This window comes from Eublepharis macularius, chromosome 2 (assembly GCF_028583425.1).
Source record: "Eublepharis macularius isolate TG4126 chromosome 2, MPM_Emac_v1.0, whole genome shotgun sequence".
In the NCBI taxonomy this organism is placed as follows: domain Eukaryota; kingdom Metazoa; phylum Chordata; class Lepidosauria; order Squamata; family Eublepharidae; genus Eublepharis; species Eublepharis macularius.
Genome location: NC_072791.1, coordinates 147,242,355 through 147,269,365, shown reverse-complemented (window position 1 = coordinate 147,269,365; position 27,011 = coordinate 147,242,355). Strand labels below are relative to the sequence as shown.

Below are 27,011 nucleotides of genomic sequence, written 5' to 3'. Positions count from 1 at the left end.
AGGGGAAATTTAGTCTGGATTCAACCCGCTGGTTTACCACCTTGTTTTCTGTCTCTAAGTGCTACCAAACCTGAAAGACCAAGGATATGAGACTCAGCTGGTACCAGAAATAGTAAGAAAAGGGAACATTTGTTTGAGTGATGACTAAGGTGAGGGATTAAAAAGGAACATAACTACGGTTGCCAACTCACCTTTGAGAAACTCTTGGAGATTTTGGGGGTGATATTTATTTCAAATTTCTATTCTGCCCTCCCCGCAAGCGTGCTCAGGGCAGATAACAACATATTAAAATACAATAAAAATTCATCTGCATTAAAACATCATTAAAACAGCAGTGTATTAATACACATTTAAAACAGGATAGTGGACAGCCACAGGGAGGGTTAAGATTTTATACACCCCTTTTTTCAGGCTGGTGGAGGCCCAGCCTCAGCCATATGCTTAGCGGAACAACTCTGTCTTGCAGGCCTGCCGGAAGGATAGTAAGTCCTGCCAGGCCCTGATCTCAGCAGACAGAGCGTTCCACCAGGTGGGAGCCAGGACTGAAAAGGCCCTGGTTCTAGTTGAGGCTTGGTGGGCCTCCTTGGGGCCAGGGACCATCAACAGCTGTTAGTCCCCTGATAGGAGTGTCCTCCGGGGAATATGTGGGGAGAGACGGTCCCATAGATACGCTGGTCCCAGTCCGCACAGGACCTTATAGGTCAATACCAGAACCCTGAATCTGATCCAGTACTCCACTGGCAACCAATACAGTTGATGTAAGATCGATGTTATATGTGCCTTATACGCACCGCTGCATTTTCTACCAGCTGTAATCTCTGGGTCTGGCTCAAGAGCAGCTCCGCATAGATTGAGTTACAGTAATCTAGCCTAGAGATGACCATTGCTTGGATCACTGTACTTAAGTCATGGGTAGGGGTGTGCGCTTCGGGAATCTGATTCATGTAAAATACCCAAATCGGACCCGATCTGGAAAGCTTGGGGCATGCTGGCCCCAATTCGGAAACCCCAAAGCAAAACTTCCCAAAGCATTCATAATGCTTCAGGAAGCTTCGGGTTTAAATGCCCGTTTCCCTGCCACTGCGAGCAGCAGGGAAAGGGGCATTTAAACTCATGAATCAGCTGCTCGTCAGGGGCTTCCCCCAACGAGCGGCTGAGTGCCAGCATTGTTGGGGCCAGGAAACTCCTCGGCCCCGACATCACTGGGCGAACGGAGGCAGTGGGGACTGCAGGCATATGCCTGCAACCCCCTCCCCTCTCTCCAGGTGCTCCTTTCACCCAGTGATGTCAGGAACGAGGAGCTCCTCCTCCCCGACAATGCCCGGCAAATGGAGGCAGCGGGGACTGCAGGCTTAAGCCTTCAACCCCCCCCCCCCACGGGCACAACGTTTGCCCAGAGATGTCAGGGATGAGGATCTCCTCCTCCCCAACATCCCACAGCAAACGGAGGCGGCGGGAACTGCAGGCTTAAGCCTGCAACCCCCACTCTCTCAAGGCACTCCATTCGCCCGGCGATGTCAGAGCTCCTCCTCCCCGACATTGTCCGGCAAACAAAGGTGGAGCGACTGCAGCCTTAAGTCTGCAACCCCCCCCCCCACATGCGCTCCATTTACCCAGCAATGTTGGGGACGAGGCTCTCCTCCTCCCCGACATCATCCGGCTAACGGAGGTGGTGGGGACTGCAGGATTAATCCTGCAACCCCCCCTCTCTCTGGGCACTCTGTTCACCCAGCAATGTCATGGACAAAGATCTCCTCCTCCCTGACATTGCCCAGCAAACGGAGGTGGCAGGGACTGCAGGCTTAAGCCTGCAACCCCCCCATCTCTCCGGGCACTCCGTTTGCCCAGCAATGTCTGGATCATTGCCCAGCAATGAGGATCTCCTCCTCCCCAACATCACCCGGTGAATGGAGGCAGCAGAGACTGCAGGCTTAAGCCTGCAACCCCCCCTGTCTCTGGGAGCTCCATTCACCCAGCGATATCGGGGACGAGGAGCTCCTCATCCTCAACAGCGCCAGGTGAATGGAGGCGGTGGGGATTTCAGGCATAATCCTGCACCTCAGGAGGCGGTGCGGCTGCAGAGGGCTCCAGACTCCAGGCCGCTGCCCCCGCCGCTGCCACCACAGCCGCGGCAACCCCGCCGCCCAGCTGATGTCCCTCTCGCTCTCCCTCCAACAAGGTAAGTGGTTAGGGGTGGAGGGGTTGTGGGAGCATGTAGAGGTTGCCCTAGGAGGGTGGGAGGTGCAGGTGAGGGAGTTGCCACCCTCACTTCAGTATGCTCCGAATATTTACGGAGCATACCAAAGTGAGTAAAATAGCATAATTTATGCTTTTTCCAAATTTTTTCCCTCTTCCGGTAAACCTGAAGCAGGAAACCCGAGTATTTTGGGGCTGCATACCCCTAGTCATGGGTTTACAGGTAAGGGACAAGTTTCCTGGTCTGCCGGAGATGGAAAAAAGAGGACCTGACAACCGCTGTAACCTTTGCCTCCATTTTCAGGGAGGCATCCAAGATCACCCCCAGGCTCTTAACCCTTGGAATTGGCACTAACACTGCCCCATCGAGGGCTGGGAGCCAGAGTCCCAAACCTAATCTCCTGCGGCTCAAGTACAGGACCTCCATCTTCAGCGGGTTCAGTTTCAGCCAACTCTGCTTCAACCAACCAGTCATGGCTGCAAAAGCATGTTCTAGTACATCTGGGGCTGAGTCGGGCCAGACGTCCATCATCAGATACAACTGGATGTCATCTGCATATTGATGACACCCAAGTCTGAAGCTTTGCACTAACTGGGCAAGGGGGCGCATATAGATGTTAAACAATAATGCGGAGAGTATTGCTCCCTGTGGGACCCCGCACACCAAAGGGTGGCAGGATGACAATTTCTCCCCAAGCGCCACCCTCTGTCCCCAACCATGGAGAAAAAAGACAAGCCACTGTAAGGCAGTCTCTCATATCCCACATCGGCGAGGCGGTGAGTCAGAAGATCATAATAGACTGTATTGAATGCTGCCGACAGATCCATTAATATCAGCAGCGCCGAGCAGCCTCGATCCAGATGTCTATGAAGATCGTCTGTAAGGGTGACCAGTAACATCTCTGTCCTATGTCCCGGACAGAACCCAGACTGGAAGAGGTCTAGGGCCAAGACCTCCTTCAGGAAGCTCTGCAGCTGTTCCACCACCGCCTGCTCTATCACCTTTCCCAGAAACAGGAGGTTTGAAACCGGGCAGTAATTGACCAGGTCGGTGGGGTCCAGCGATGGTTTCTTTAAAAGAGGCCTCACCACAGCTTCCTTTAATGGCCCAGGAAAAACCCTGGAGCCTAAGGATACATTAACAATGGCCTACAGCGAGGACCGCAGCCCCTTGGCACTGGCCTTTACGAGCCACGATGGGCAGGGTTCCAAGGGACATGTGGTGGGTGTAACTGATCGCAGGTTCCTGTCAATCTCCTCCCCAAAGAGTGGGCTGAAAGGATCGAATATTGGCCCCGAAGACACCCAAGGGGTCTCTAGCTCATTCACTGAATCAACTGTGGCTGGCAAGTCGCGGCGGAGAGACAAGATTTGATCAGCAAAAAAGCTCCTAAAAACCTCACAGCTAATGTCTGAATTCAAAATTTGATGGCCTCCCTCTAGCAAGGAGACCAGTGACTGAACCACATTAAACAATTTTGCTGGGCATGAGCTAGCTGACACAATGGAGGCTGCATAAAACTCTTTCTTCACAGCCTTCACCGCCACCTCATAGGCTTTCATAAACATCCTATAAGATGATCTTGCCTCTTCATCCCGAGATCATCGCCACCCTCACTGAAGCCATCTTAGTTCCTGCTTCTTCTGTCAGAGCTTCTCTGTATACCAGGGAGCCTGTCTTGCACGGGGGCAAAGAGGGCGATGGGGGGTGATTTCGTCGATGGCTTTCGAGAGCCAGCACTGCCAGTCCTCCACCAGCTCATCTAACAAACTACCGTGGAGCACTGGATCCCGCAAAGCATTCTGGAACCTAATCGGTTCCGTAAGTCTCCACGGGCGAGCATAAATCAGCTCACTGTCCTTGCAAGGGGGGGTGGAATCCCCAGCCGAGCCTTCAGGACTGAGTGGTCTGACCATGGCACTGGTTTTACCACTTTCAGATTCACATTTAATCCCATCCCAAAGATCAAATCTAGCGTGTGGCCTGCTTGATGTGTAGGGGTCGATACAAATTGGGAGAGTCCCAGTGCTGCCATGGAAGACACCAGGTCCACAGCCTGCACAGAGGAGGCATCATTGACATGAATGTTGAAGTCCCCCAGCACCATCAGTCTGGAGTACTCCAAGGCCCACCCCGCTACCACCTCTAGCAGGCATGACAGGGTATCTGCTGGTGCGCTAGGCGGTCAGTACACCAGACAGACTCTCCTCGGCACCCCACACCAGGCCGACACATTCAATGCCAGATAACTCAGAGGCGGGGAGCAGCCTGAAGGAGAAAGACTCTCAGGCAAGAATTGCCACCCCTCCCCCCCGACCTCCTATTGGTGGAGGACTGAACATCCTGGGGGGATCAGTTCTCCCAGGGCAACTGTTTCACCCTCCCTCACCCAGGTTTCGGCCACACATACCAGGCCCACATCACTCACTGCAAAAAGATCTTGCAGCATTGCGGTCTTATTGTTTATGGACCTGGCATTGCACAACATCAGCTCTTTTTCCTAGCTCCATCACCAGCGTTTCTCAGGATGGGACACAGGTCAGAAGGTCACCAAGCCATTCCATATCTCTGTGCCCTTCTCAACTGAGACCAGCTCCCACCATCATACCTCCCATGTCCCCAGAGGACTGGGATCCATGACCACATGCCAGCCCTCCTCCCTATATCCACCATCATCCAGCTTACTCTCCATTCCCCACAACAACAACAGGTGAGCACAACATTAATTCAAGCAACTGAGGCACTTCAAGATGTTCTTAAAGTATCTCAGGCACAGAGAAGGGCAGGGCTGAGAGGCTGGCTTCGCTTTCACAGGCAAGGCAGGTGTTTGCACTTCTCTGTCAGTCCCTCTCTGGCTGCACAGGCTCCTGGAGGCAATGTTGTTAAGGTACCTCAGGCTCAGAGAAGGGTGGGGCTGAGAGGCTGGCTTTGCTCTCACAGGCAAGGCAGGTGTTTGCTCTTCTTCCTCTCTCCCTCTCTGGCTACACAGGCTCCTGGAGGCAATGTTGTTAAGGTAGCTCAGGCTCAGAGAAGGGCAGGGCTGAGAGGTTGGCTTCGATCTCACAGGCAAGGCAGTTGTTTGCTCGTCTCCCTCCCTCCTTCTCTGGCATGAACCTCAAAAAAATGAACCATGCAGTTCATGGTTCGTGGCATTTTCACGAACCAGGAACCACGAACTCCCACAGACTGAGGCAAGTTCATGAACCAGTTCGTGATTCGTGGTTCATTGGGTTTAAATGCCCCTTTCTGGCCGCTTAGCAGTGGCAAGGAAAGGAGCATTTAAACCCCCGGATCAGCTGCTTGTTGGGGAGATCCCCGACAAGCAGCTGATCATTTAAACAGGGGCTGCTTAAATGACCGCTCCCAGGAGCGGGGAAATGGCCATTTAAGTTGTAGGTGGGGCTTGGCTGGCTGGGAGTTCCAGGCCGGCCAGCCAGGCCCCACAGTTTAAATGGCCATTTCCCCACTGCTCCAAGTGCCGGCGAAATAGCCATTTAAACAGCAGGGCTTGGCTGGCCAGCTAGAAACTCCCAGCCAGCCAGCCAGCCAAGCTCCACCCGCAGTTTAAATGGCCATTTCCCCATTGCTCCAAGTGCCGGCGAAATAGCCATTTAAACAGCAGGGCTTGGCTGGCCAGCTGGAAACTCCCAGCCAGCCAGCCAGCCAAGCTCCACCCGCAGTTTAAATGGCCATTTCCCCGCTGCTCCGAGCAGCAGGGAAATGGCCATTTAAACTGCAGGTGTGGCTTGGCTAGCCAGCCGGAAACTCCTGACCATACAAAACAACAAGCCCAATATCCAGTTCAAACCAGAAAAGCACAAAGTGGAAAACCACCCGGATAGTCACAAAAATAGTCTCAACATTTATGCAAAGTTATAGCAGTGTTATATACAAATTTGTCCAATATGCAAACAGTGCAAATATGTTAGTTTATTACATGCAAAATACATTTATCATTTCCCAATAGTCCAATTGCCGCAGGGAACTGCGTGCCCCATTCCATTTCTTCTATGAACAAGGCAAGATCTCCATGGGTGAAGAAGAATGGTAAATATGAGTCAAAACAAAATCCATCTGCTTTTGTCTTTTTATCCTTGCAGGTGCCTCACACGATGTTCATAAAGATATTGTACAAGGAGTCCAACCACATGCAGCCCTAACTGCAGCTGGCTAAGTGGCAGATTTCATCAGTACGACTTCCTCAGGGGCTGGTGGATCACTACACAAACACAATGAAGAGCATATGCACACTAATTCATGCACTTGCCCATAAAGATTTTAATTCCACAAGCATCTTGTTTTTCATTATTTACTAAATGACCCCACCCTGGGTTGCTTACCCTGAAAGCTGACTCATTCCAGAAAACCCAAAGAGTGACGCAGAATCCCAGGTCCGCGTGTCTCTCCAGGTATTAATAATCTGTATATATAGGCTTCTGCCTCTTAACACTTAAGAAAACCATGTTGATTTAAAGGTGCAGTAACATCAGAAAGGTTTTCTTCTTCTAACTCAGAAAACACTGGAAAGAAGTATCACTGTTTAACCCCTGAGGTTTTAAGGTGTTTAACATGAAAATCCATTCTGTTTCACGTCTCAATAACTCTCTGTTGGTACTATGAGAAGGGATTGACTGTGCCACAAATAATACAGCCACCTTAATTTCTGTGGTATGATGTGTCTCTAAAAAATGTTCTGTTAAAGGTGCCTCCAGCACCTTGTTTCTAATTCTAATTCTTTCAGGATAGCCTCTTTATGGGCAAGTGCATGAATTAGTGTGTATATGCTCTTCATTGTGTTTGTGTGAGGCACCTGCAAGGATAAAAAGACAAAAGCAGATGGATTTTGTTTTGACTCATATTTACCATTCTTCTTCACCCATGGAGATCTTGCCTTGTTCATAGAAGAAACGGAATGGGGCACGCAGTTCCCTGCGGCAATTGGACTATTGGGAAATGATAAATGTATTTTGCATGTAATAAGCTAACATATTTGCACTGTTTGCACATTGGACAAATTTGTATATAACACTGCTATAACTTTGCATAAATGTTGAGACTATTTTTGTGAATATCCGGGTGGAAACTCCTGACCAGGCAGCCAAGCCCTGCTGTTTAAATGATCCACTGCTTGTCAGGGATCTCCCTGACAAGCGGCTGATCCGCGGGTTTAAATGCCCCTTTCCCTGCTGCTTTGCATTGGCACAGAAAGGGGTATTGCTGTTTTAAAATGAACCAAACGAACCAGTAGCCCAGTTCGTGGAAGTTCATGGAAATGAGCTTCCACGAGCCATTGGTTTGTGAACCACGAAGCAGGCTGGTTCATGGGTTTTTTTGGTTCGTATTCAGGTTCGTGCCCATCTCTAGTCCCAACTTAGAGGAGAAGTGAAGTTTCAGTAGAATCCAGAAAGAACGCTTTACAGAAGAGAAGAATATCTGTAGTGGAAGAACATGTTTTCTAGCAGAATGCTGTGGCCTGTGAAGAAAGGTACAGAACTCTGGGCAGGGTATCTGATGAAGAGAACTGTGGTTCTCGAAAGCTTATGCTACAGTAAAGTTGGTTAGTCTTAAAGGTGCTACTGGACTCTTTTCTACTGGGCAGGGCAGGAGTCAAAGTCTGATGCTGACAAAAAGCCTCCTGTATTTTCTTCACATTTTACACTTCCTGGTGAAGTCGTACATATGCTGGGTGGCTGTGAATATGCACGTAGAGGGTAACATAAGGTCTGGGTAAGGATTCTCTCTTTAAAGCACATCAGCTTGGAGGGCTGTCAGATCAAGAAAGACGTGACACTGCAGGAATTCTCAGGTTGGTTATCTACAATCTTTCTGTGAGAGTCTTGGCATATGAAGGGTCGTTCTCATGGGGGTAAAGTTATGCTGCTTTCTCTGACACCTTAACTAGTGGGAGCTGTATCAGGTGACATACCCATCCTTAGAAAGTTGGAGGATTATTCTTGTTGCCAGAAAATGCCCTTGTAGTTGGAGCAAAGGATAGCTGTTCTTTTAAAGAAATGTGTTGCAGCTGTATGCACAAAAGGGCAGAAGGGATATTCAAAATGATCTGTGTATGTGGAGGATCTTTTTGCAACACACCTTGTAGCTTTGTCAAAGGCTTTGTTCCAGTAGGAACCTTTGACAACAATCCAAAGAACCATCCCATGCCAAAGCAAGCACAACGATTGTGCTTGCTAGGGCAAAAACTGAAAGAACCAGAAATATGGGCTATGGAAAATTAAACAGCCCAGTGGAGCTATAGAGACTAAAAATTTATTGTAGCATATGTTTTTATGAATCAAAGCTCATTTGATCAAATTCATTGGTCTTATGGAAATAGAATCTATGCATGAAATTAGCTCTGGTTCACAAAAGCTTATGATGAAATCAATTATGTGGTCTGTAAAGTGCTACTGGACCTCTGTATTACTTTGCAGTTGCAAACTAACAACATTACCCATTTGGAACTATCACCATAGTTTATGGATATTTTTCATGCCGGTGAACCTAAATCTCCCAGCCATGAAAGTGCTCAGCTGGGCTATGTTAGCCCCTTTATTCGATATAGCTGCTCATGTAGCTAATGTTGCCAACATCAAGGTGAGGCCTGGAGATCTCCTGGAATTGCAATTGATCTCCAGATGATAGAGCTCAGTTCTCCTGGAGAAAATGGCTACGTTGGATCATGGATTCTATACCCTACTGAAGTCCCTCCCCTCCTGAAACCCCACCCTCCTCATGATCCCGCCAATTCCCCAGGAATTACCCAACCCAGAGCTGGCAGCCCTATACGTAGTACAAATGAATAGCAGTATCAACTAAGGCCCTAATTCAGAGTTCTCCAATTTTCAATATTAGCACTCATGTTTAGAGAGTACACAAGGTAGGATAAAAGGTCAAAACCTAGGTATGTTATATATTCTAGTTTCTCTGCCACATATTCTTAGCCAACCACAAAGAGATTGATAGAAATTCTTTGGGATTTTATGAGCATGTTCTGATAAGGGTGGAGCTTCAGATTATACCATCAAATGTGTATATCTTCAATATGTTTCAGCTGCCTAATGTTAATGACAAGAGAGGCATTTGTTGGGGAAGCTTGGTCAGCAGGAAGTGGGTGCTTAATTCTTCCTGGGCCTGCCAGTTTTCCTCTGCATCTGTCACTTTGTCACTTTTCCTTTCCTAGTAGCTGAATGTCCTCTAGTCTTGAAGCCAAGCTGAAGGAATCTTTAAAAATGACTATGGGAAGGTATTTCCAGAAGATTCCACCTGTAGAAATGCTTGTCCCACCCCACTTGCATTAGCATTAAAAGTAGGATTACCAGGTCCCCTCACCCTCCTGGTGGGAGGCGGGATATCTGGTACTTACCTTCTTGGCAGTCCCATGCTTCTCACGCAAGCACAAGCACCCACGCCCCTACACTATGATGTCACTTCCCGGAAGTGACATCATCAAACAGATGTGAGGGCACACATGCACTTCACAGTGGGCCAATTCTGGCCTCAAACAGGTCAAAATGGGTCCATTTGGAGCAAAAATTGGCCCGCTGTGAAGTATGCGTGTGCTTTCGGGGCAGCACGATGATATCACTCCCAGGAGTGATGTCACACCACCCTAGGAGTATGCCCGGGAGGCCTGTTCTTGCACCTCCCCCCCTGCCAGCGAGGTTAGTGGTGGCGGGGGCAGAGAGTGAAATCTGAGGATCCTCCATCTCCACTGGGAGAATGGGATCCCTAATTAAAAGAGAACCATTTAGTTCTGCCTCAAATAAGTAGGGATGTGAACAGAGAAATTCTGCCACCTTCCTAAGACAAAATTCCAATATAACTCATAAACAGAAACTCTGATAAGAATAAATTACACCAGGGTACCTAAATTGCAGTGTAATTGAGTGGGTCATGTAGATGTTCTTCCCTTATACGTTGCTGGAAGAAATGTTCACTCAGAAAATACACAAAGACATTACTTCTTTTTTATTATCAAGCTGTTAAATACACATAAGGTCAAACTCCATCTAGCTGTATGTTATTCCAGTACATAATAATTCCTCTTCTTGCCTAGGCCTAGAGGTCTATATGGGTAGCATTTGAACTGACTCCCAGCAGTTTGGCCTGCGGGTAGCAGCAGGTGAAAACATTTTATCCTATGCCATGAAAAACCTTTACATACTGATTTCTGGGTATCAAAGCTCTGTTAAAAGTGCAGGAAACAACCATTTTTTTTCCTGGCTAGTTCAGTTCACAACTGATCTCCATTGAAGGGTGTTTTGGGGGGGGGGGGTGAAAATCAGTAGTGATCAAATGTTGTGACTTCTCTTTGGCCTCACATGGGGTTGCCCTGATTTGCTTTTGTGTCTTAAATAAAACCTTGACTTGCACAAACCAGCAGAAAACTATTATTGCCTACTAATGGCCATAGATCATCATGCTGCTATGAAAATACAGATTTTTTAAAAAGTCATTAACCCTACTCTAAAGATCAGGCACCTTAGGGAGAGCACACATGGATTATTACAGAGCTGTATGGTTCATTCACATGTTAAAATACACTTTCTTGCGAATGTATCTTGAATATACCGAATAGCAAGCTTTGACTCATGCTGTGAATCTTGCTTCTCCATTCATAAACGTCTTTGCTGCTCTCCTCTTCCTTCTGAAGTCTGAACATTTTAAAACAGCACCCTAAAGATTAGACTTTATTCACATCAATTTACTTCTTTCTCTTTAATCTTCCCATGTCCAGATAAGTTCCTGTGCTTCCTTGGAAGTACATGATTCCTGTGTACAAAGAAAAATATAGGGATTACTCATAAATGAGTAGAGTGCTTACTCATGAGGGCAGGATATAAATTTTGTTAAATAAAAATAAATAAGTCACATGAATGTCAGGCAGCACCCCCTTTGTTTCAGTAAATATATTGGGGGGGGTACTGGTGGTCAACATTTGAAGCATTGTTCATTCTCATCCCATCCTTCTCTTGTGTAGACACTTCTGCAATGGCAGTGGATCCACTGAGAATGGCTAATGAGACAAGGTGGTTTGTTCCCCCAAATGGTGTCATGCCCAACATAATCCATGCAGGCCAGGTGATTCCTGGGTTTGTGATCCAACCAGGAATGGCAACACAGTCTGTAACACAGGAATTTAGAAGCCAGAACAATCAAACTCAGCAAAACTCTCAGGTGGGGGTATTGGAGAAATTTCTCAAAATGGAGACCAAGACTTTGGGGGTAAGTATGTGTTGATTTCTCCTCATATTCTAGTCCATAGAAAACTGAATGGTTTCCTCGCAAAAGGGGTTCACCCACTGTTCCAACCACCCCACAGATCACTCCTCCCCCATGCTCATCAACAGTGCTTTACCAGCCAGCACTGCAAGGGCCAGCACTGCTATTCCATTCTATTAATCAAAAATCAGCTCTGTAAACAAAAGAAATTCGAGAACAACATACAAATGTTGTTCTCGATGTTGCAATGGTTTGGTTGCAACATCGGCCGTTTCCCCACGTCTTAAAAATAGCACCCCACTCTGAACTCTGGCAGCTTTTCTGCGTGATTTCTGACGTCACTGTTTCCAAAATGGATGCAGGCAGTTATGATTCCATTTTCATGGCATTTTGGAAACGGTGATGTCAGAAATTGCACAGAAAAGCTGCTGGCGTTCAGGGAGTGGGGTGCTATTTTTAAGACATGGGGAAATGGCCATCATCTACATTCTCCTATGACAATGAAGGGAATTAATTCTGAAGAAAATGGCTATTGTAGAAGCAAGTCTGTGTGTTTGTATGTGTCCAATCTGCTCCATCTTTTTCTACCTATTGATGGTGCCTCCCTTTCAAGGACACAAGAGAATAAGGGAAAGAACCTCTCCCATTCATTATCTACAGATAAAATGTATGCATTGCTGTAGTAGACAGAAGGGATATTTTGAAGGCTGGAGCCCATTCCTTGGGGTGAAGCTAGAGGGGCTGAGTTTCATACCTGTGGGTATCAGTAGGTGAAAATGTTTTGTCCTATGCCATGAAAAACCTTTACATACTGATTTCTGGGTATCAAAGCTCTGTCAAAAGCGCAGGAAACAACCATTTTTCCCTGGCTAGTTCAGTTCACAACTGATCCCCATTGAAGGTTTTTTGGGGGGATCAGTAGTGATTCTTCACATTACAAAGTCCTTGTGCTTACTGGAGAACAACAGGGCTTTGCATCACACTATGAGAGTTTTGTGACTCTTTTGTGTAATCACAGCTGCACAGGACCATTTGCAGATGTGGCAGAATAGCCCCACTGACCTGTGAGCACTAACTCTTCTTGCTCTCTGGGGTGTCCAGGGATCACCAGTGACAGTCCAAGTCTCTGCCTGGTATGTGCCACTCACATGGTGCCCCCTGCAACCCTTAGAGGGGCATTTGCTCTTTCTCTCTTGCACCTGCTGCCACCACTTGGCCTTTGTGAGAATTGCCTGTGTGGAGGGCAAAGAGATTCCTCTGTCTCCTGGGCAGGCTTGCCACTCTGAGCCCTGCCTTGTATCAGGTCTCCTACTACCCAGCACCTGGTTACTTCAGGGTCAGTTTATTGTACTTCTGCACCATTGGGGGAATCAGCCAATTGCCAACAAATGTACCCCCTTCCTGTGGCGCTCATTTTAGGTAATTTTGTTGAGCAGTGGGAGTCAATGTGGTACAGAGAACAGCTACCAGCATTTAAGTTTTTTAAAAGAGAGAGAGAGAGAGAAAATGTTCACACTCCCACTTTAAGTGTACCACCAAAGCAAGCAAGGGAATTCAAAAAGAAATAAGTAAAAACGCAATGCAGTTATCCTTTCCTTTGTACATGCCTAACTTAGATCTTCTGTTTAGGCAAGCTCTCTATCTTATCTCTCTATCTCTGTCTTAGGGCCAAGCTACACATGACGTTCACGTGTCATTCGTCATGTGTAGCTTGGCCCTTAGAAAGTTCCAGCTTCCTGAGAGTCTCTGTACACAAGACAGGAATACTCAAGTGAAAGATCTTACACTTGTTCTGCTCTTGGGGATACACATGCATTGCTAGGGCAGCAGAGTACACTTGAGTGTAAGACCACACAGAAAGTAAGTCACTTGAGCATCCCTGTATAAGATGTCTTGTGTACTCTGAGAAGTCCTCATACCTCTCCTGCTTCAGGCCTCCAGCCTCCACTTGGTCAATGGCCACCACCTGCAAGGGGCCAGCTCTCACCTCCTTCAGCTTCCAGCTCAAATCAGCCACAGACTCTCCTCCCTGTGCCAGCGAGTTTTATTCTCTCCCTTACCCCACCCCTTAGGCAGGTCAAAGGTGCAATTCTGAGAGGCTTTTCCTGGAAATTCCAGGAAAAAAACTTTTCTGGCATTTTAGTCCTCCAAGTCTCTGCCCCCCTCCCCCAAACATGGAAGGGCAAGCTTCTAGCAGAAAACCTTCAAGTCACAGCTGCATGACTAAAGGCTGGTTACAGCTTTAAAAGCATCTGGCTTTCCCTCCTCCCTCCTCCCTGTTATCAGTTAAGAGATACTTTTTAAACCAGGGGTGAAGGTTTTGACACAGTCCAAACCTACAAATAAGAGCATTTTTCCACAGCAGGTGTGAAAATAGCAAGGGGGAGAGGCTAAAGCTCCTTCTACCTGGCTTCTCTGGTTGCAAACAGAAAAGAGATGATGTATGTCTGGGAGGCACAGAGCTCCCATTACACATGTGATGTAAAGTCCTTGTGTTATCCCCCAATGAACATGAGGTGTTTGTAATGTGTACATGAAGCCTGAGTGGAACTTCTCTACAGGATCTCTTTGTCTGCAAGATTTTCAGACATTGCATTGGAGCTACATGTCAGGGCTCGTCGTCGCTGCCACTGTGCGGGGCACTGGCTGGGCCGACCCTGACATCAGAGGGGTGCCAGGGATGCTGCAGGACCCTGCTCCGTGGAAGGAGGGGCAGTATACATCACCCAGACTCCCTCTCAGTCCACTCGCTGGCCTGCTCAACCTGGCCTGCTCACCCCTGCGCCCTCCATCATCTCCTCCTCCCAGAACTCTCTTCCAAGCCTCCACTCTCGCACTGCTCCCACTCCACGCCATTGCTCCTTACTCACACCCATCACCCCAGAACTCTTCCCAGCCAACCTTTATAGGGCCTTCTCTCACCGCTCCGCCCTCCTTGCAGGCCCCACCTGCCAGGCCACATCCCTCCTTGGTCTCCCAGCATTGGCCTGGGCTGTCTCAAGCTGCGGCAGCTGGGGTAGCTGGCTGGGCTGCCTGGGTCAGCAACAGCTGTGTCATGTTGGCTGGCGGCCAGGCCTCTCTGGCTGAGCTGATTGCTGAAGGCAGGCCCAACTGTGGCCCCTTGGCTGGCTGCCCAGCTCTTCCCACAGAGTGCCTTCAGCAGCTCCACCTGGAGGGGCTTGGCTCTTAGCATCTTCTGAGCTGGGTTACTGTCTTCAAGCTGAGGTGGAGGCTGGGGCGTGGCTCTGAGCTGCTGTGGCTGCTTCTCCTCCTTGGCAGGTAAGGGCTCTGTTTGGGCTGCTGCTGGGTCCCTATTCTCCCTGCCTTTGCCTTCTCCCTCTGTTCTGCTCAGCCCCCTATCCTCCCCCTGTAGGGTGGAACAAGCTGGCCTCTCCCTGCCCCCTCTAGCCCTCTGGGGCTTTGGACCTTTGCCCCTTTCCCCTGGGGTGGACAGGCTCTGGCCCTGGCCGCTGGCTGGGGTGGCAGGGCAGCCGCCTCCCAGCTGCCTCCCATTGCTTTCTCCCGGCGAGGCTGGGGGCTGTGTCTCAGACCCCAGACACTACAGATGTTGTGGTAGCTGTGTGTGAGAAGAGAAGCTCGCTGACTCACCAGCGGGCTGGGTTGTCACCATTGTGAAGGATGCGGTAGAGGCGGGTCAGCCAGTATTGGGTGGAGCGCCCAGGACACCTCCAGTCCAGCCTCGTGGTCGACGCCATTCCTCCCAGGAGCGTCAGCAGGAGCAGCACGTTTCTGGCTTCATCTGTTGGTGGGTGTAGGGCTCCTTCCAGGGGGGTCTCCTGGGGGAGGAGGGCGGCCACGAACTGCTCCCTCCAGGAGGGCCAGCTGGGGGGGGTAGCAGAAGGCAGACCTCACCCCCTGGTGTGCCGGGGCTCCCCTGTCATGCCAGGCTGTGTTGCCTGGGTTTCCCAGGTCACAGCCAGGCTGCAATGAAAGGGACCTTGGTGGGCCTTGGTGCCAGAAATGGTGCAGCGCATGCTGGGGTCCTGGGGTGGTCCCATCAAGCCAGGGGCTGCCCTAGTGTGCTGGTTGGTGGCACCTGGGTGCCCGGGCCGTGGCCGGGCCACATCGCACCGGCATGGCCATGCACTCAGGGGCCTCAGGGCACCAGGGTGGACATCAGCTCCGCCTGATGGGCAGAGGCGGTAACCTCAGCGGCCTATATTGGCAATAGAATGCCATTGAAGGGTCCCAGAAGGCTCCATTTGAGATGTGGTTGAGAAGAGAGGCAGGACTCAAACATCGGAACCTTTGGGGCTAAAACATGGGAATTTGGGCCCGGGGCGGAATGGGGACTCCTGGCTGGGTGTGCCCTGATGGAAAGGGATTTAGCATCATTAATCCTGAAACACTCTCGGTTAATATGAGCTACATGGCTTGCTTTGAGGAAGTACTATCTTCCAAGTGCCCAGATAGGGGACCCCGTGGTGGAAGCCAGCCTAGCAGCTGAGGAGGTCTCTTTTATTGATTTGGATATGAGGCCAACTGTCTGGGATGCCAACACGCAGGGGGAGTAACAAGTAGAAGCTCTATTATTTGATAGGGAGGCTGGAACCCTGGATTCAGAAGGAGGTGTGGAATGACCAGGCCAGAGACTGGGACCACTGCGAGACATGCACAAAGAATCAACAAGCGAGTGCCACCACAGGGAGGTGTATCCTGTGCAGGTTTGCATCCTGAGGGTGAATCCCCCAAGGGAAGATGGCACAAATGCTATTGGCAGGTGCATCCTGAGGGTGAATCCTCCAGTGGAGATGGCAGAAACACACTGATGGCCGGAGACATGGATGGGGATGGCACTCCTGGAGACCCAGCGCTATGGAGCTCATCCCAATCCTGAACATGGTAGGCCTCTGGAGTGACCAATCCCACAACAGGGGATTGGCGCGCAGGCTGGCACTCCTTGGGTTGCGGCACTAAAATCAGACAGTACTGCGAACGGCGAACAGTCAATCCTTGTGCTTGGAGCGAGTCTTGTGGTTTGGCGCGCAAGCCGGCACCCCTTTGGTTGTGACACTATGGGGTGTTGGTGCCCGCCACGCAACCAGGGTAACAAACAAAAGGCAGACGCCTCCTTCCTCAGTGTCAGGATGATGGATTTCGGGTTCGGACTCCGAACGCTGAATGGCACCCAGAACCCTTCCAGGAAGAGCAGGGGAAACTTGAGAACATTGGAATGCCGAATTCACGGGCACCATCTGCAGACAGGTGCGCGAGGTGGCTGTCCTGCATTCTCGGCCATCCTCTCCAGATGGCTCGCCGGGCGGAGCAGGAGGGTCTGGAAGAGGGGTTTCTGGAACCCCTTAGCAGGGATGGATGTGTCCAGGTATGCACCCAAGACCACCAGGGTGCACAGGACAGCTGGGGTCGGAACACCCAGTGGGGATGGATGAATCCGAGTGGGCGCCCCAGGGGCCTGGATCACTTGACAGGGAGGGATGAGTCTGAGCAGGCTCACAAGACAATCCAGATGCATGTGGTGACCAGCTGGCAGGCAGGCAAAGGGTGGGCCAACCCAGCTGGCAGTTTATGGCACAGCGGGCCACAGCAGGGCAGGCCTGCAGGGAGCCCCCCAGTGGAGACCCTGGGTAGCCCATCATGGCAGCCTCACAGGTCATCTTGGGGGCACCTGACCAGGGCTGCAACTCAGCCCAAGACCATGCAGTACAGGGCAGCCTTTTTTCTGTGGGGGGCTGGGTCAGCTGGGGACACATCCGACAGGGCGGTGGCATGGGCAGCCTGAGCGCTGGAGCAGATGCCCAGTGGTGACAGGCCAGCTCCTGGACCATGCCAACAGTAGCTGGCTCACAAGGTTCCAGTTCAGGGCAGTCCAGAGATCCAGCCCTCAAGCAGCAGGCAGTGCAGCAGCCATGGCAACCTGGCCGGGGTTGCCGGCAGACTGATTAGGCTATTGCCTGGTGGGCTTCCAGAGTGTCTGTGATAAGAGAAGGCACTAACATTGTTTGATCTAGCTGCAGGTAAGACATCCCCTGGGTACGATGGCCAATGACTGGCGACGACATCAGGATGAGCGGCGCAGCCGGAGCTTGGAGCCAGGGGATGCAGTGGGGCCCCCTTTGGGGTCCCAGCAGAGATCCCCAGGGCTAATTGAGCCAGTTGCCTGTGGGGGCCAGGAAGGAATTTTTTCCCCACATGGGGCCAGACTGGCCAAGGCCCCTTGGGGTTTTTTGCCTTCCTTTGGTCATTAAAGTCGGGAACCCTTAGGGGAGGGAAGCAGCTCCAACTTTTTCCTCCGGCTCTCCTCCCATGGCGGTTTTGCGGCATTGGGCCAGATCCCAACAGGATGAGTGGGCCACAGGTCTGCTCACCCCAAAGGATTGGGAAGAGAAGACCGCCTGGCATGTGCTGGTGGCAGATGACACTTGCTACGGTGGTCCAGCATGGGGCTGGCAGAGGATGCATCGGGCGGCAGGATGGCCCTCCAATGCCAATGGAGATCTGAGCCCAGGTGCCTGGCCAATGCTCTATCAAGCTGTAATTAGTAAAGTTGTGGCCATTTTCTAACCCAAGAAAGTTGTTGTGTGAATCATTTGAGCCAGAACGCAGACTGACATAACACAAAGGCAACAAATGCTATTGAAGCTTTTATGAAAGGCTATAAAAGTGTCACTAGGGTGAGGAACTTCAGCTTCTTCGCAAAATCGATCAGCAATTGTCATTGTGGTTAAGGATCAGAACTGGACAAATTATCTGGTAGCTGGGACAAAACCACTGTTCAGCACTTGTATTTCATCTGTATTTGGATTAAAACATCTTTAAACTGAGGTGTTCACATTCCTTTGATGAATTCTAGAAAAATAAGAGATTCTGTTTCAATTTTGTTTTGCATTGACTAAAGGAAATAGACCAGCTCAGCTTCCGGCATTTTTACCCATTCTAAAATTGTCATCTCAGGCTTATGTCTTTCCCAGGTTCAAGCAACTGCTTTATCTTCTTGTTTTTTGTGTCCTCCCCCCACAGGCCATTCAGATTATGATTGGATTGATACACATTGGATTTGGGGGTGTCTTAGCTGTTATTTTTAATATCCACTACTATGTATCATTGACCACCATTTCTGGCTATCCCTTCTGGGGTGGGCTTTTTGTAAGTACTATAATGTTTATCTTTAAAGTCAATATGTTTCAATGTCTGTGGTTTTAATTTAAGCCTTGATGTAGATCCTCATTATGCAGCTTCCTATCTTTTTACAATTTAATTCCCGTAAAATACAACAGGAACAAGATTATTATGCAGACAGAAGAAATAGAGATGTTACTCATCTTGAAGCTTAAAGACTACATACTTCTCTAAATACAAGTCATTTTGCAGTGTTTCATTCAATGGCTCCAGCATTCTGTTAAACTCCAGTGCAACCAAAAAGCAGAAGAGAAAACAGGAAGAATGAGATTCCTTTCATTGGTCCAACTATCCTGGTCCCTCTTCTCTCAGCCTTCAGTAGCAACCAGCTAGCCTGTACCCTATTGAGCAGTAGCGATAGTGTTACCCAAATAGGTAGTCTCCTTAATTAGTTGGAGGAATTAGCATTAAAGGAGACAGTAAGCAAAGGTAACTGGGGATCTGACTGCTAACAATAGCAGCAAGCTCAGGAGAACTGGGGATCTTCCAGATTCTCCTTTTGCTTTTTTTTTTTTGAAAATTTTTTATTGGATTAGAAACCAATCAGTATTATGCTCATTACAATCAATTTCCTTTAAATATTCCAGTTCTAACCCCCTCCCTTCCCCCCCTTTTGTTGACTTCCAACAGTTTTCCAACCCCTTATCCATTTTCCCCCTACTCATTTCATACTTATTTTATTCTAATAAACATATACTTTCGCTCTCTTCTAAGCTTATCTATTATAACACCGTGCTATCTCTGTTCCCTTTCCCACTTAACTTATCAACTAGACATTACATTCCTGGCATATACCCTTTAATAATAATCATTTATCTATTTTTTGTACTCTATACTCTATCTTACACATTCTAGTCTCATCAATATGGGACAAACAATTTGTCTCACATTCTACATGACTTTAAGTACTTCTATAAACATAATATACATTCGACATAAGTCAATCAATTTAACCTACACTCTATATGTTACTCTTTACTTCCTTCTACCTATCTTATGTTCATTATATTTTAATTATATAATTTCTCCATTATACAATTATCTGCCGGCAATAATCAATCAATTTGACCCATATACTGCATATTTCTGAGTACTTCTATGAACACGATATACATTCGGCACAGGTTAAACAATTTAACTCATATTCTGTATGTTACTATATATTTCTTTCCACCTTTCTTATATTCATTCTATTTTGATTATATAATTTCTCCATTAAACAGTTATCTGCCAGAAATGAAACTAATTAATTTCTATCCTTATAATTCTTTATAATTATTATAATAACACCTCTATTGCTTAATACTATATTTAATAGTCAAATAATATAATTGCTTAGAATTTCTCCTTTAACTTTCCTCCCCCCGGTAAAGTCACTTCCCTCTTCTTTTGTTATATTTCAGTAATTTTCAAACTGCCACAGTTCTCCTCCCACCTCCCATTTTTTCACCAAATATTGTTTCAACTTCTTCCAATCCATATTAAACTGTCCTGGATCAAGGTCCCTCAGTATCCTTGTCATTTTGTCCATTTCCGCCATGTACAGCAGCAATTTGTAAATCCAGTCCTCGATAGTTGGCACTTCTTGTACTTTCCACTTTTGCGCATACAAAAGTCTAGCCGCTGCCGTCATGTAAAATAACAATGTCCTATATTGTGCTGGGATGTCCTCCATTCCCAAATTCAGTAGCAGCAGTTCTGGGTTCTTATTAACTTGAAATTGTAAAATTTCACTTATCACTCTGGTTATTTCCCCCCAGTACTGCCTAGCTACCTCACAAGTCCACCACATATGGTACAAAGATCCTTCATGCTTTTTACATTTCCAGCATTTATTGGACATGTTCAAATTCCCTAATGCAATTTTCTTTGGTGTCAGGTACCAACGATAAATCATTTTGTAGACATTCTCTTTAATATTAGTGCATGTCGTGATCTTCAATGTGTTTTTCCACAAGTATTCCCACGCCTCCATTGTTATTTCTTTATTAAAATTTATAGCCCACTTCACCATTTGCACTTTGACTATCTCATCTTCTGTGTACCATATCAAAAGATTCTCCTTTTGCTAATGATGTAGCTAATGGGAAGGAGTTAACAACTGACATCTGTCCTCAGAGAAGCAGTGTGCTCTTTGGAACAGCAGCATCTACCTGCTGGGTGCTAATCCAACATCCTATATCCTGGCAGAAAGAGTATTTTCCCCCATAGCCTCTGTGGCCTCAGAAGAGTAACAGAGACAGCAGCGAGCTACAGCTAGGACAAGAGGAAGGCTGGCTTAACAATTATCCACTGAGAATTCTGGGTAAGTTGCCTTGTAGCAACTTGCTGCAGAGCAGTATCTATAGGGAATGACATGGCTCAGTGGCTGAGCATCCATCTTGCATGCAGAAGGTTCGAGGTTCATTCTTTGGAATCTCTAGTTAAAAGGCACAGGTGATGTGAAAGACTTCTACCTGTGGTCCTGGAGAGCAGATGCCAGTCAGAGAAGATCAATTAACTGATTCAGTTTAAGGTTCATGAGTGTCCATAGCTTCTAATAAATAAATCCAGGAGAGTGTTGTGCAGACAGCTCCTTTGTTCTGAATGGCTGGGCTCATCTAGGGGCAGGGAATGGGTTGGGGGGGGGGGCTGAGCTATGATTTGAGCTCCTAGCTCTAAGCAAAGCTCCTCCCCTACCTCTCCAACTACATCATGTTTCTCTTTTTTTTTTAATAATATTTTTTATTTTTCAATATCTAACATACAAAACTACTACATACATACATACCCTACAAAACAGTAACTACAAAAGACTACAATAGCACAAGGGATGGGAAGGAAAGGAGAAAAAAGAGAAAGGGAAGGGGGGGTGAGGAAAAAGGGGAAGGTAATCTACAAACACTAAACACTACGTTTCATGTTTTCCCTTCATACTGCCATTATTCAAAAGTTAAAGCTTTATATTATATTGATGGAGTGGTTGACCTTACTAAATGCAAATTACAATTTAAATTCAAATTAAATTTTTCTTCCCCTCCTGGGTCCCGGATGCAATTCTCTCTGAGCAGCTGCAGCCGCAGTGCTCATTTCCTCCCCCTCCCCCTCAGACTTCTCCTTTTCGTCTTGCTTGGTGCACTGAAATCCCGGATTTTTATCCTCAAAATCCCTTAGTTGATCTTCTGATAATAACTTGAAAGCTTGATCTTTGTGACTGAACCAGATTCTTTCCGGAAATAACCATTTGTACTTTATTCCACGTTCTCTCAGAAGAGCTGCGAACTTTTTATACTTAAAACGTCTTTTCCGAACTAGAAATGGGACGTCTTTCAATATCTCAATTTTATTACCCAAAAAGTCCAAATCCGCATTGTATGAATTATATAGGATAGTGTCCCGGATCCTCTTAGATGAAAAATCAATGATGATCTCGCGAGGCAACTGACGCTTCATTGCATATTTTGAAGTAGCCCGACGGACTTCCAAAATGGCGCTTTTTACTTCTTCTTTAGTTGCCCTCGCGGGTGTCACCAATAGTTCCGAGACCAGACCCCGTAAATCCTCATTTTCCTCCTCTTTCACATTCTGGAGACGCAAAATTGTCTGTGTTCGTTCCACTTGTAGCCCGATCAGCTGATTCTCCACCAGTTTGAGCTCTTTATTCGTAGCCTTCACGAGTGACGCACTTTCCCAAGCAGACTTCTCTGCCCCCCCCCCCGCTGCTTCCTTAATGGTTTTCACTTCGCTCTCAATTAAGCCCACCCTTTGATCTGTTTCATTCAGCTTGTCAACAAAGGGTTTTATAGCTTCACCAACCGCCCTCCGCACTACCTCCTCCAATGACTCTCCTTTTAGGGCAGCCGAAACTGACTTGCCCAGGGCAGGACTTTGTTTTTTTGTTGCCATTTTAGGGGGGGGAACCGCCAGCCGGATTCTGAAACTCAGCAAAGGGGAAGAACAAGCCTTCTTAGCTTCAGATCCCACCACTCCTTCACGTACGCTTGTAGTATCAGAAGGGATTCGCTTACTTGCAGGCTCTCGCTTAATTCTGCTCTTTGCCGTTTTCCATGGCCCGGCAGCACTCGAGGCGCCGCGCACGTCCGCCGGCCTCCGTAGGGACAAACGGGCAATTAACCCCCCGCATTGATTCCAGGGGGCTCTTCCCGCAGCGTCCCGGACCCAGCCTCCCTCACTGGGAGTTTTGGGGGCTAATCTTCGCAGATCAGCCGCCCGGACAGGGTGCTCGGGCGCTTCCTCTCGAGCCCGCGAAGAGGAGCGTCCAACATGGCTGAGAAAACGAAACCGAATCCAACTACATCATGTTTCTCTGTGGCTACGTGTCTAGCTAAGGAGCACAGACTCATTCCAGCTCTGCATTGCTTTGCTCATTTGATCTGGATAGACAATCCTATCTATGTGATTTTTCCAGGCAGCATCTTTCTTTAGTTACTTGGATACTTCCTCCACATCTCTGGGCACTTGGTTTGGTTTGGTTAGATCAACATTCCTGTTTTTTCAGACAGTGTCTTCTGCTATGCACCAAAGGTTCCAGCTGCATTAGACTGGTCACAAGTTTTCCAACAAGCCACTCAAGTCCTCAGGGGCAATACTGTATATTGTAAAGTCTGGGGACTGGAGAGAACTTGTGCTTCTAATTTGGAACAGGAAGAGCTTTGTGTGTCACTGATTGTCCAGCATTTAGGTGGATCATGAATCAACTTGCCTCTCTTAGACCCAGGCTGTACACAGGGTTGGCTCGCCTTGTGTCTGTCGTAAAGCCATCTTTGCTCCCCTAAAGGAGCAGGTATCACAGTTTAAATAGACAGTGACAGAACTTTAAAAATAAATTAGCAAACAATTGATAAACATGCAAGGCGCTTGATGCGGAGTGATGGGACTCAAAAATAAATGACGGAGCAGCCCCTTTCAGTTAGCATTGTTATGGAGAATGGAAATTCTTTTTCCAAAATTCACTTTTTAAAGATATAGTCATTGAATCCTCTTATTCTCTTTTTCTCCTTCAAAAAGAAAAATAATTTATCTTTAATTTATCTTTCATTTCTCTTTGTACATTTCTGTTACACCTCTGTGTACTTTTTGTAACTTCAGCCCTTGCAGGTTTTGTTTGTTTGTTTTTTGATGTTACACACAACAGAGCACTCTAGCAGGAGGGTAGGAAGGTTTGGGAAGCCACTGCCTGCCTCTGAGAATCTGCTGAACAAAATTCTGAAATTTTGCAGAACCTCCACAGACTCCAAATTTCTAAAAACAGGAAAAGAAATAGATTGTTAGATTTCAGGGAGAAATTGGATAAAGAGGAATTAAGAAAATTCGTCTTAACAATGCTACTTTTCATCAAGAAACAGTATAAGTGTCAGTTAATAAGCAAAGGGAAAGGAAAAGCCAACTTGCCTCATAACTGAAAAATCTATTGCTGATCCTCTTCAAACTATGTCAGTGCATTTCTTAAGACTGCCAGAAGCCAATTCTTTTCCTGTTTAAAGATGAACTAAAGGGAGAAAATAGGCCAATATCACACCAATTACACTGATTTTTCTGAGCAAAGATAATTATTTTTTGTAAATTTTAATTAAAATATTTTCTGATGCGTTTTTCTCTTTTGGACAGTTCATTGGTTCTGGATCCCTTTCTGTGTCAGCTGAAAAAAATCTGAGCCGTTGCTGGGTAAGACATATGAAATGTTTTCTTTTATAAAGATGGATTAAAAAATACCTTCCCATTTGTTACACAGGATTATATGGTAACCTTAACACTGTTCTCATATTAATGTATCATAAATCAAAGTTGTTTGCATATAAGGCTGTCAATATCTGCTTGGAAAATTCCTGGAGAGTTGGGTGACTAGGATAAGCAGAGTTTGCGGCTCATGTCCATAACTGTCAAAGGAAATGAAAAAAATTTGACCAAACTCACCAATAATAAACTACTCCTTTCCTCTGGTCACTTACACCTCAAGGAAATATCAGGTGTCCAAAATGCACCACCATCAAAATTGCCAAAATTAAACCCAAAATGCCAAGGACAATAAACATAACAGCATAAGCAATACCTTCTTTGTTTTTTCTGCCATTCAGCCTGTGAGCTACATGAAACTTTGCTGGAGTCTATCCTTATATACACTGCTGTTTATACACAGCAGTGTATATCCTTGGGTTGATTCAGTCTTCAGTTGTTCTGTTTCTGAATTTATTTATTTATTTTATTTATGTCATTTATAGTTTGCCTTTCTCACTGAGACTCAAGGCAGATTACACAATGTGAGATCAGTACAGGCAATATCAGGAACATTTCCAATAAACAATGCCATAGGGTAAATAGATACAAGATCATAAAGACATAGCATTAGCAGGAATCCAATACAACATAGTGAGTCTATGGTTCCTAACTCATTAGCAGATCATCTGAGATCTCCCTACAATACAGCCCTCCTATTCAGCCCTTCTATCTGAGGAGGGCTGTATAATTGAATAATTCAGTTTTGTATCATTTGTGGAAAGCCAAGGGGGGGTGTCCTGACCTCCTCAGGCAGGCCATTCCACAGGGTAGGGGCCACCACAGAGAAACCCCATGTGGGCTGCTGTTAATTTTACCCATGTGCAGGATAATACCTGCAGGAGACCCTGTTCGGAAGAGTGAAGCTGCCATGGAGGAGCATAGAGAGGGAGGTGGTCCCACAGATATGCCGGACCAAGGCCGTGAAGAGCTTTGTAAGTGATAATCAATACCTTGAACTGAGCACAGTAACTAATGGGTGGCCTGCAAAGTGACTGCAGAATGGGAGTGATGTTCATGCTCTTGCTCACTCCTAATAACAGTCAAGCTGCAGTGTTTTGCACCAGTTGGACTCTCCTAGTTAGTTTAGATGGGAGACAGGGCTTTTTTTCTGGGAAAAAAGGTGGTAGAACTCACTGGGATCATATGAGTATGTGCAAAGTGCGCTTGTGCACGCTCCCAAGGCCATGCGATGATGTCATTTCCAGGAAGTGACTTCATTATGCAAGGCAGAGCCACCCCAGGAGCACTCCCCACCCCTTACTTGGTCAATGTTCCCTCTAAGCAGTGCAGTGTTGTGAGCCAGAAATCTACTTTGTGAGCAGCAACCTCCAAGTTTTGAGCACGCCTTTTCCAAAACCAGAATCCATTTGATTAAAAGACTTTTGAATTAGATTGTCTGAGGCATTGGTATAGGGTGCCATCAATATTTTGATGACACTCACTTATGTATGTAATTCTCAAAAAACTTATGCCTCAATAAAGTTGGTTAGCCTTAAAGATGCTACTGAACTTTTTATTATTTTGCAACTACAGACTAACACAGCTAACTCCTCTGGATATTAAAGAATGCATCTGTAATATCTGGAATTCACTGCCAAATGAAGTAGCAATTGCTAGAGGGTGTTAGGGACTTTAAAAACGATTAGAGAAATGTGTGGATGAAAGGTATATTCACACTTATTGTAACTGGGCTTCTTGTATTGTTATAAGAATTTTAAAGGGGAAATGAAGCATCTTTTTAAAAAAATGCTACCACGGCACAGGGAACACAAGCTTTGATTAACAAAAGCAAACTGGACTCAAAGGGCCAGAACTCTTTCCTCTCCCCACACAACCCCAATCTATATCAGGGATGAGCAAGGTGAGACTAAGCATAGGTTTGAGACCATAAGAGTTAACTGGGGCAGTATGAATAAGTTAGAGTACAGGATATTGAGAATATTACCAGTATTATTACTATTGAATAACATGCCAGGAATGTATTAGTTAGTTGATAAGTGAAGGGAAATTGACTTAGCACTGTGTTATAATAGACTAGCTTAGAAGAGTGTGAAAGTATATGTTTAATTGACAAAATAAGTTGAAATGAGTAGGGGAAGAATAGACAAAGGGTTGGAAAACTGTTGGAAGTCAACAAATGGGGGGGGGAAGGGAGGGGGTTAGAACTGGAATATTAAAGTAATTTGATTGTTATAAATGACAAAATATTTCTAATTCCAATAAAAAAATTTTAAAAAAAGAGTTAACTGGGGCAGTATACCACCTGAGCCCAGACCAGGACAACCCAGGTTAGCCTGATCTTAGATCTCGGAAGCTAAGTAGGTGATCCCTCCAGGGTTGTTTTGCAGAGGCAGGCAATGGCAAACCACATCTCTTGCCTTAAAAACATCTATGTAAACATTTTCATGGTGCAAAAACAAGACTTGGAGTATGCAAAATGACTGGCCATGGAAATGAAATAAACACCATGCACAGATTGGTTTTTTTAAAAGGCAAATGTAATGTATCTGGAACTATCCACAAAATAAAATTCAATGTCCCTCAATGAAGCCTAAATTTAAACAAGAAATAAAACCCCAATGAATTTTCAAGTGTGCACTTGCAATTTCACTTGGTACACATATGAGAAATGAGTCATTACAAATCTACCAATACAGGT

At 46.7% G+C, this 27,011-nt stretch overlaps 1 protein-coding gene across 2 annotated transcripts in view; it reads left to right on the top strand.

The window, feature by feature from the left end:
• The first annotated feature begins 7,885 nt into the window (after window positions 1-7,885).
• The window catches only part of LOC129325016 (membrane-spanning 4-domains subfamily A member 12-like), a 34,894-nt gene continuing 15,768 nt past the window's right edge, over window positions 7,886-27,011 (top strand). Inside the window, exons 1-4 of one of the 2 annotated variants that reach the window (XM_054972508.1) lie at window positions 7,886-8,003; window positions 11,178-11,422; window positions 18,419-18,544; window positions 24,185-24,241. In XM_054972508.1, the coding sequence (XP_054828483.1) occupies window positions 11,189-11,422; window positions 18,419-18,544; window positions 24,185-24,241 (417 nt within the window). In that variant the 5' untranslated portion in view covers window positions 7,886-8,003; window positions 11,178-11,188. Of the gene's footprint in view, window positions 8,004-11,177; window positions 11,423-18,418; window positions 18,545-24,184; window positions 24,242-27,011 lie in introns of those variants that run through there. The other variant, XM_054972509.1, reaches the window with a different exon arrangement.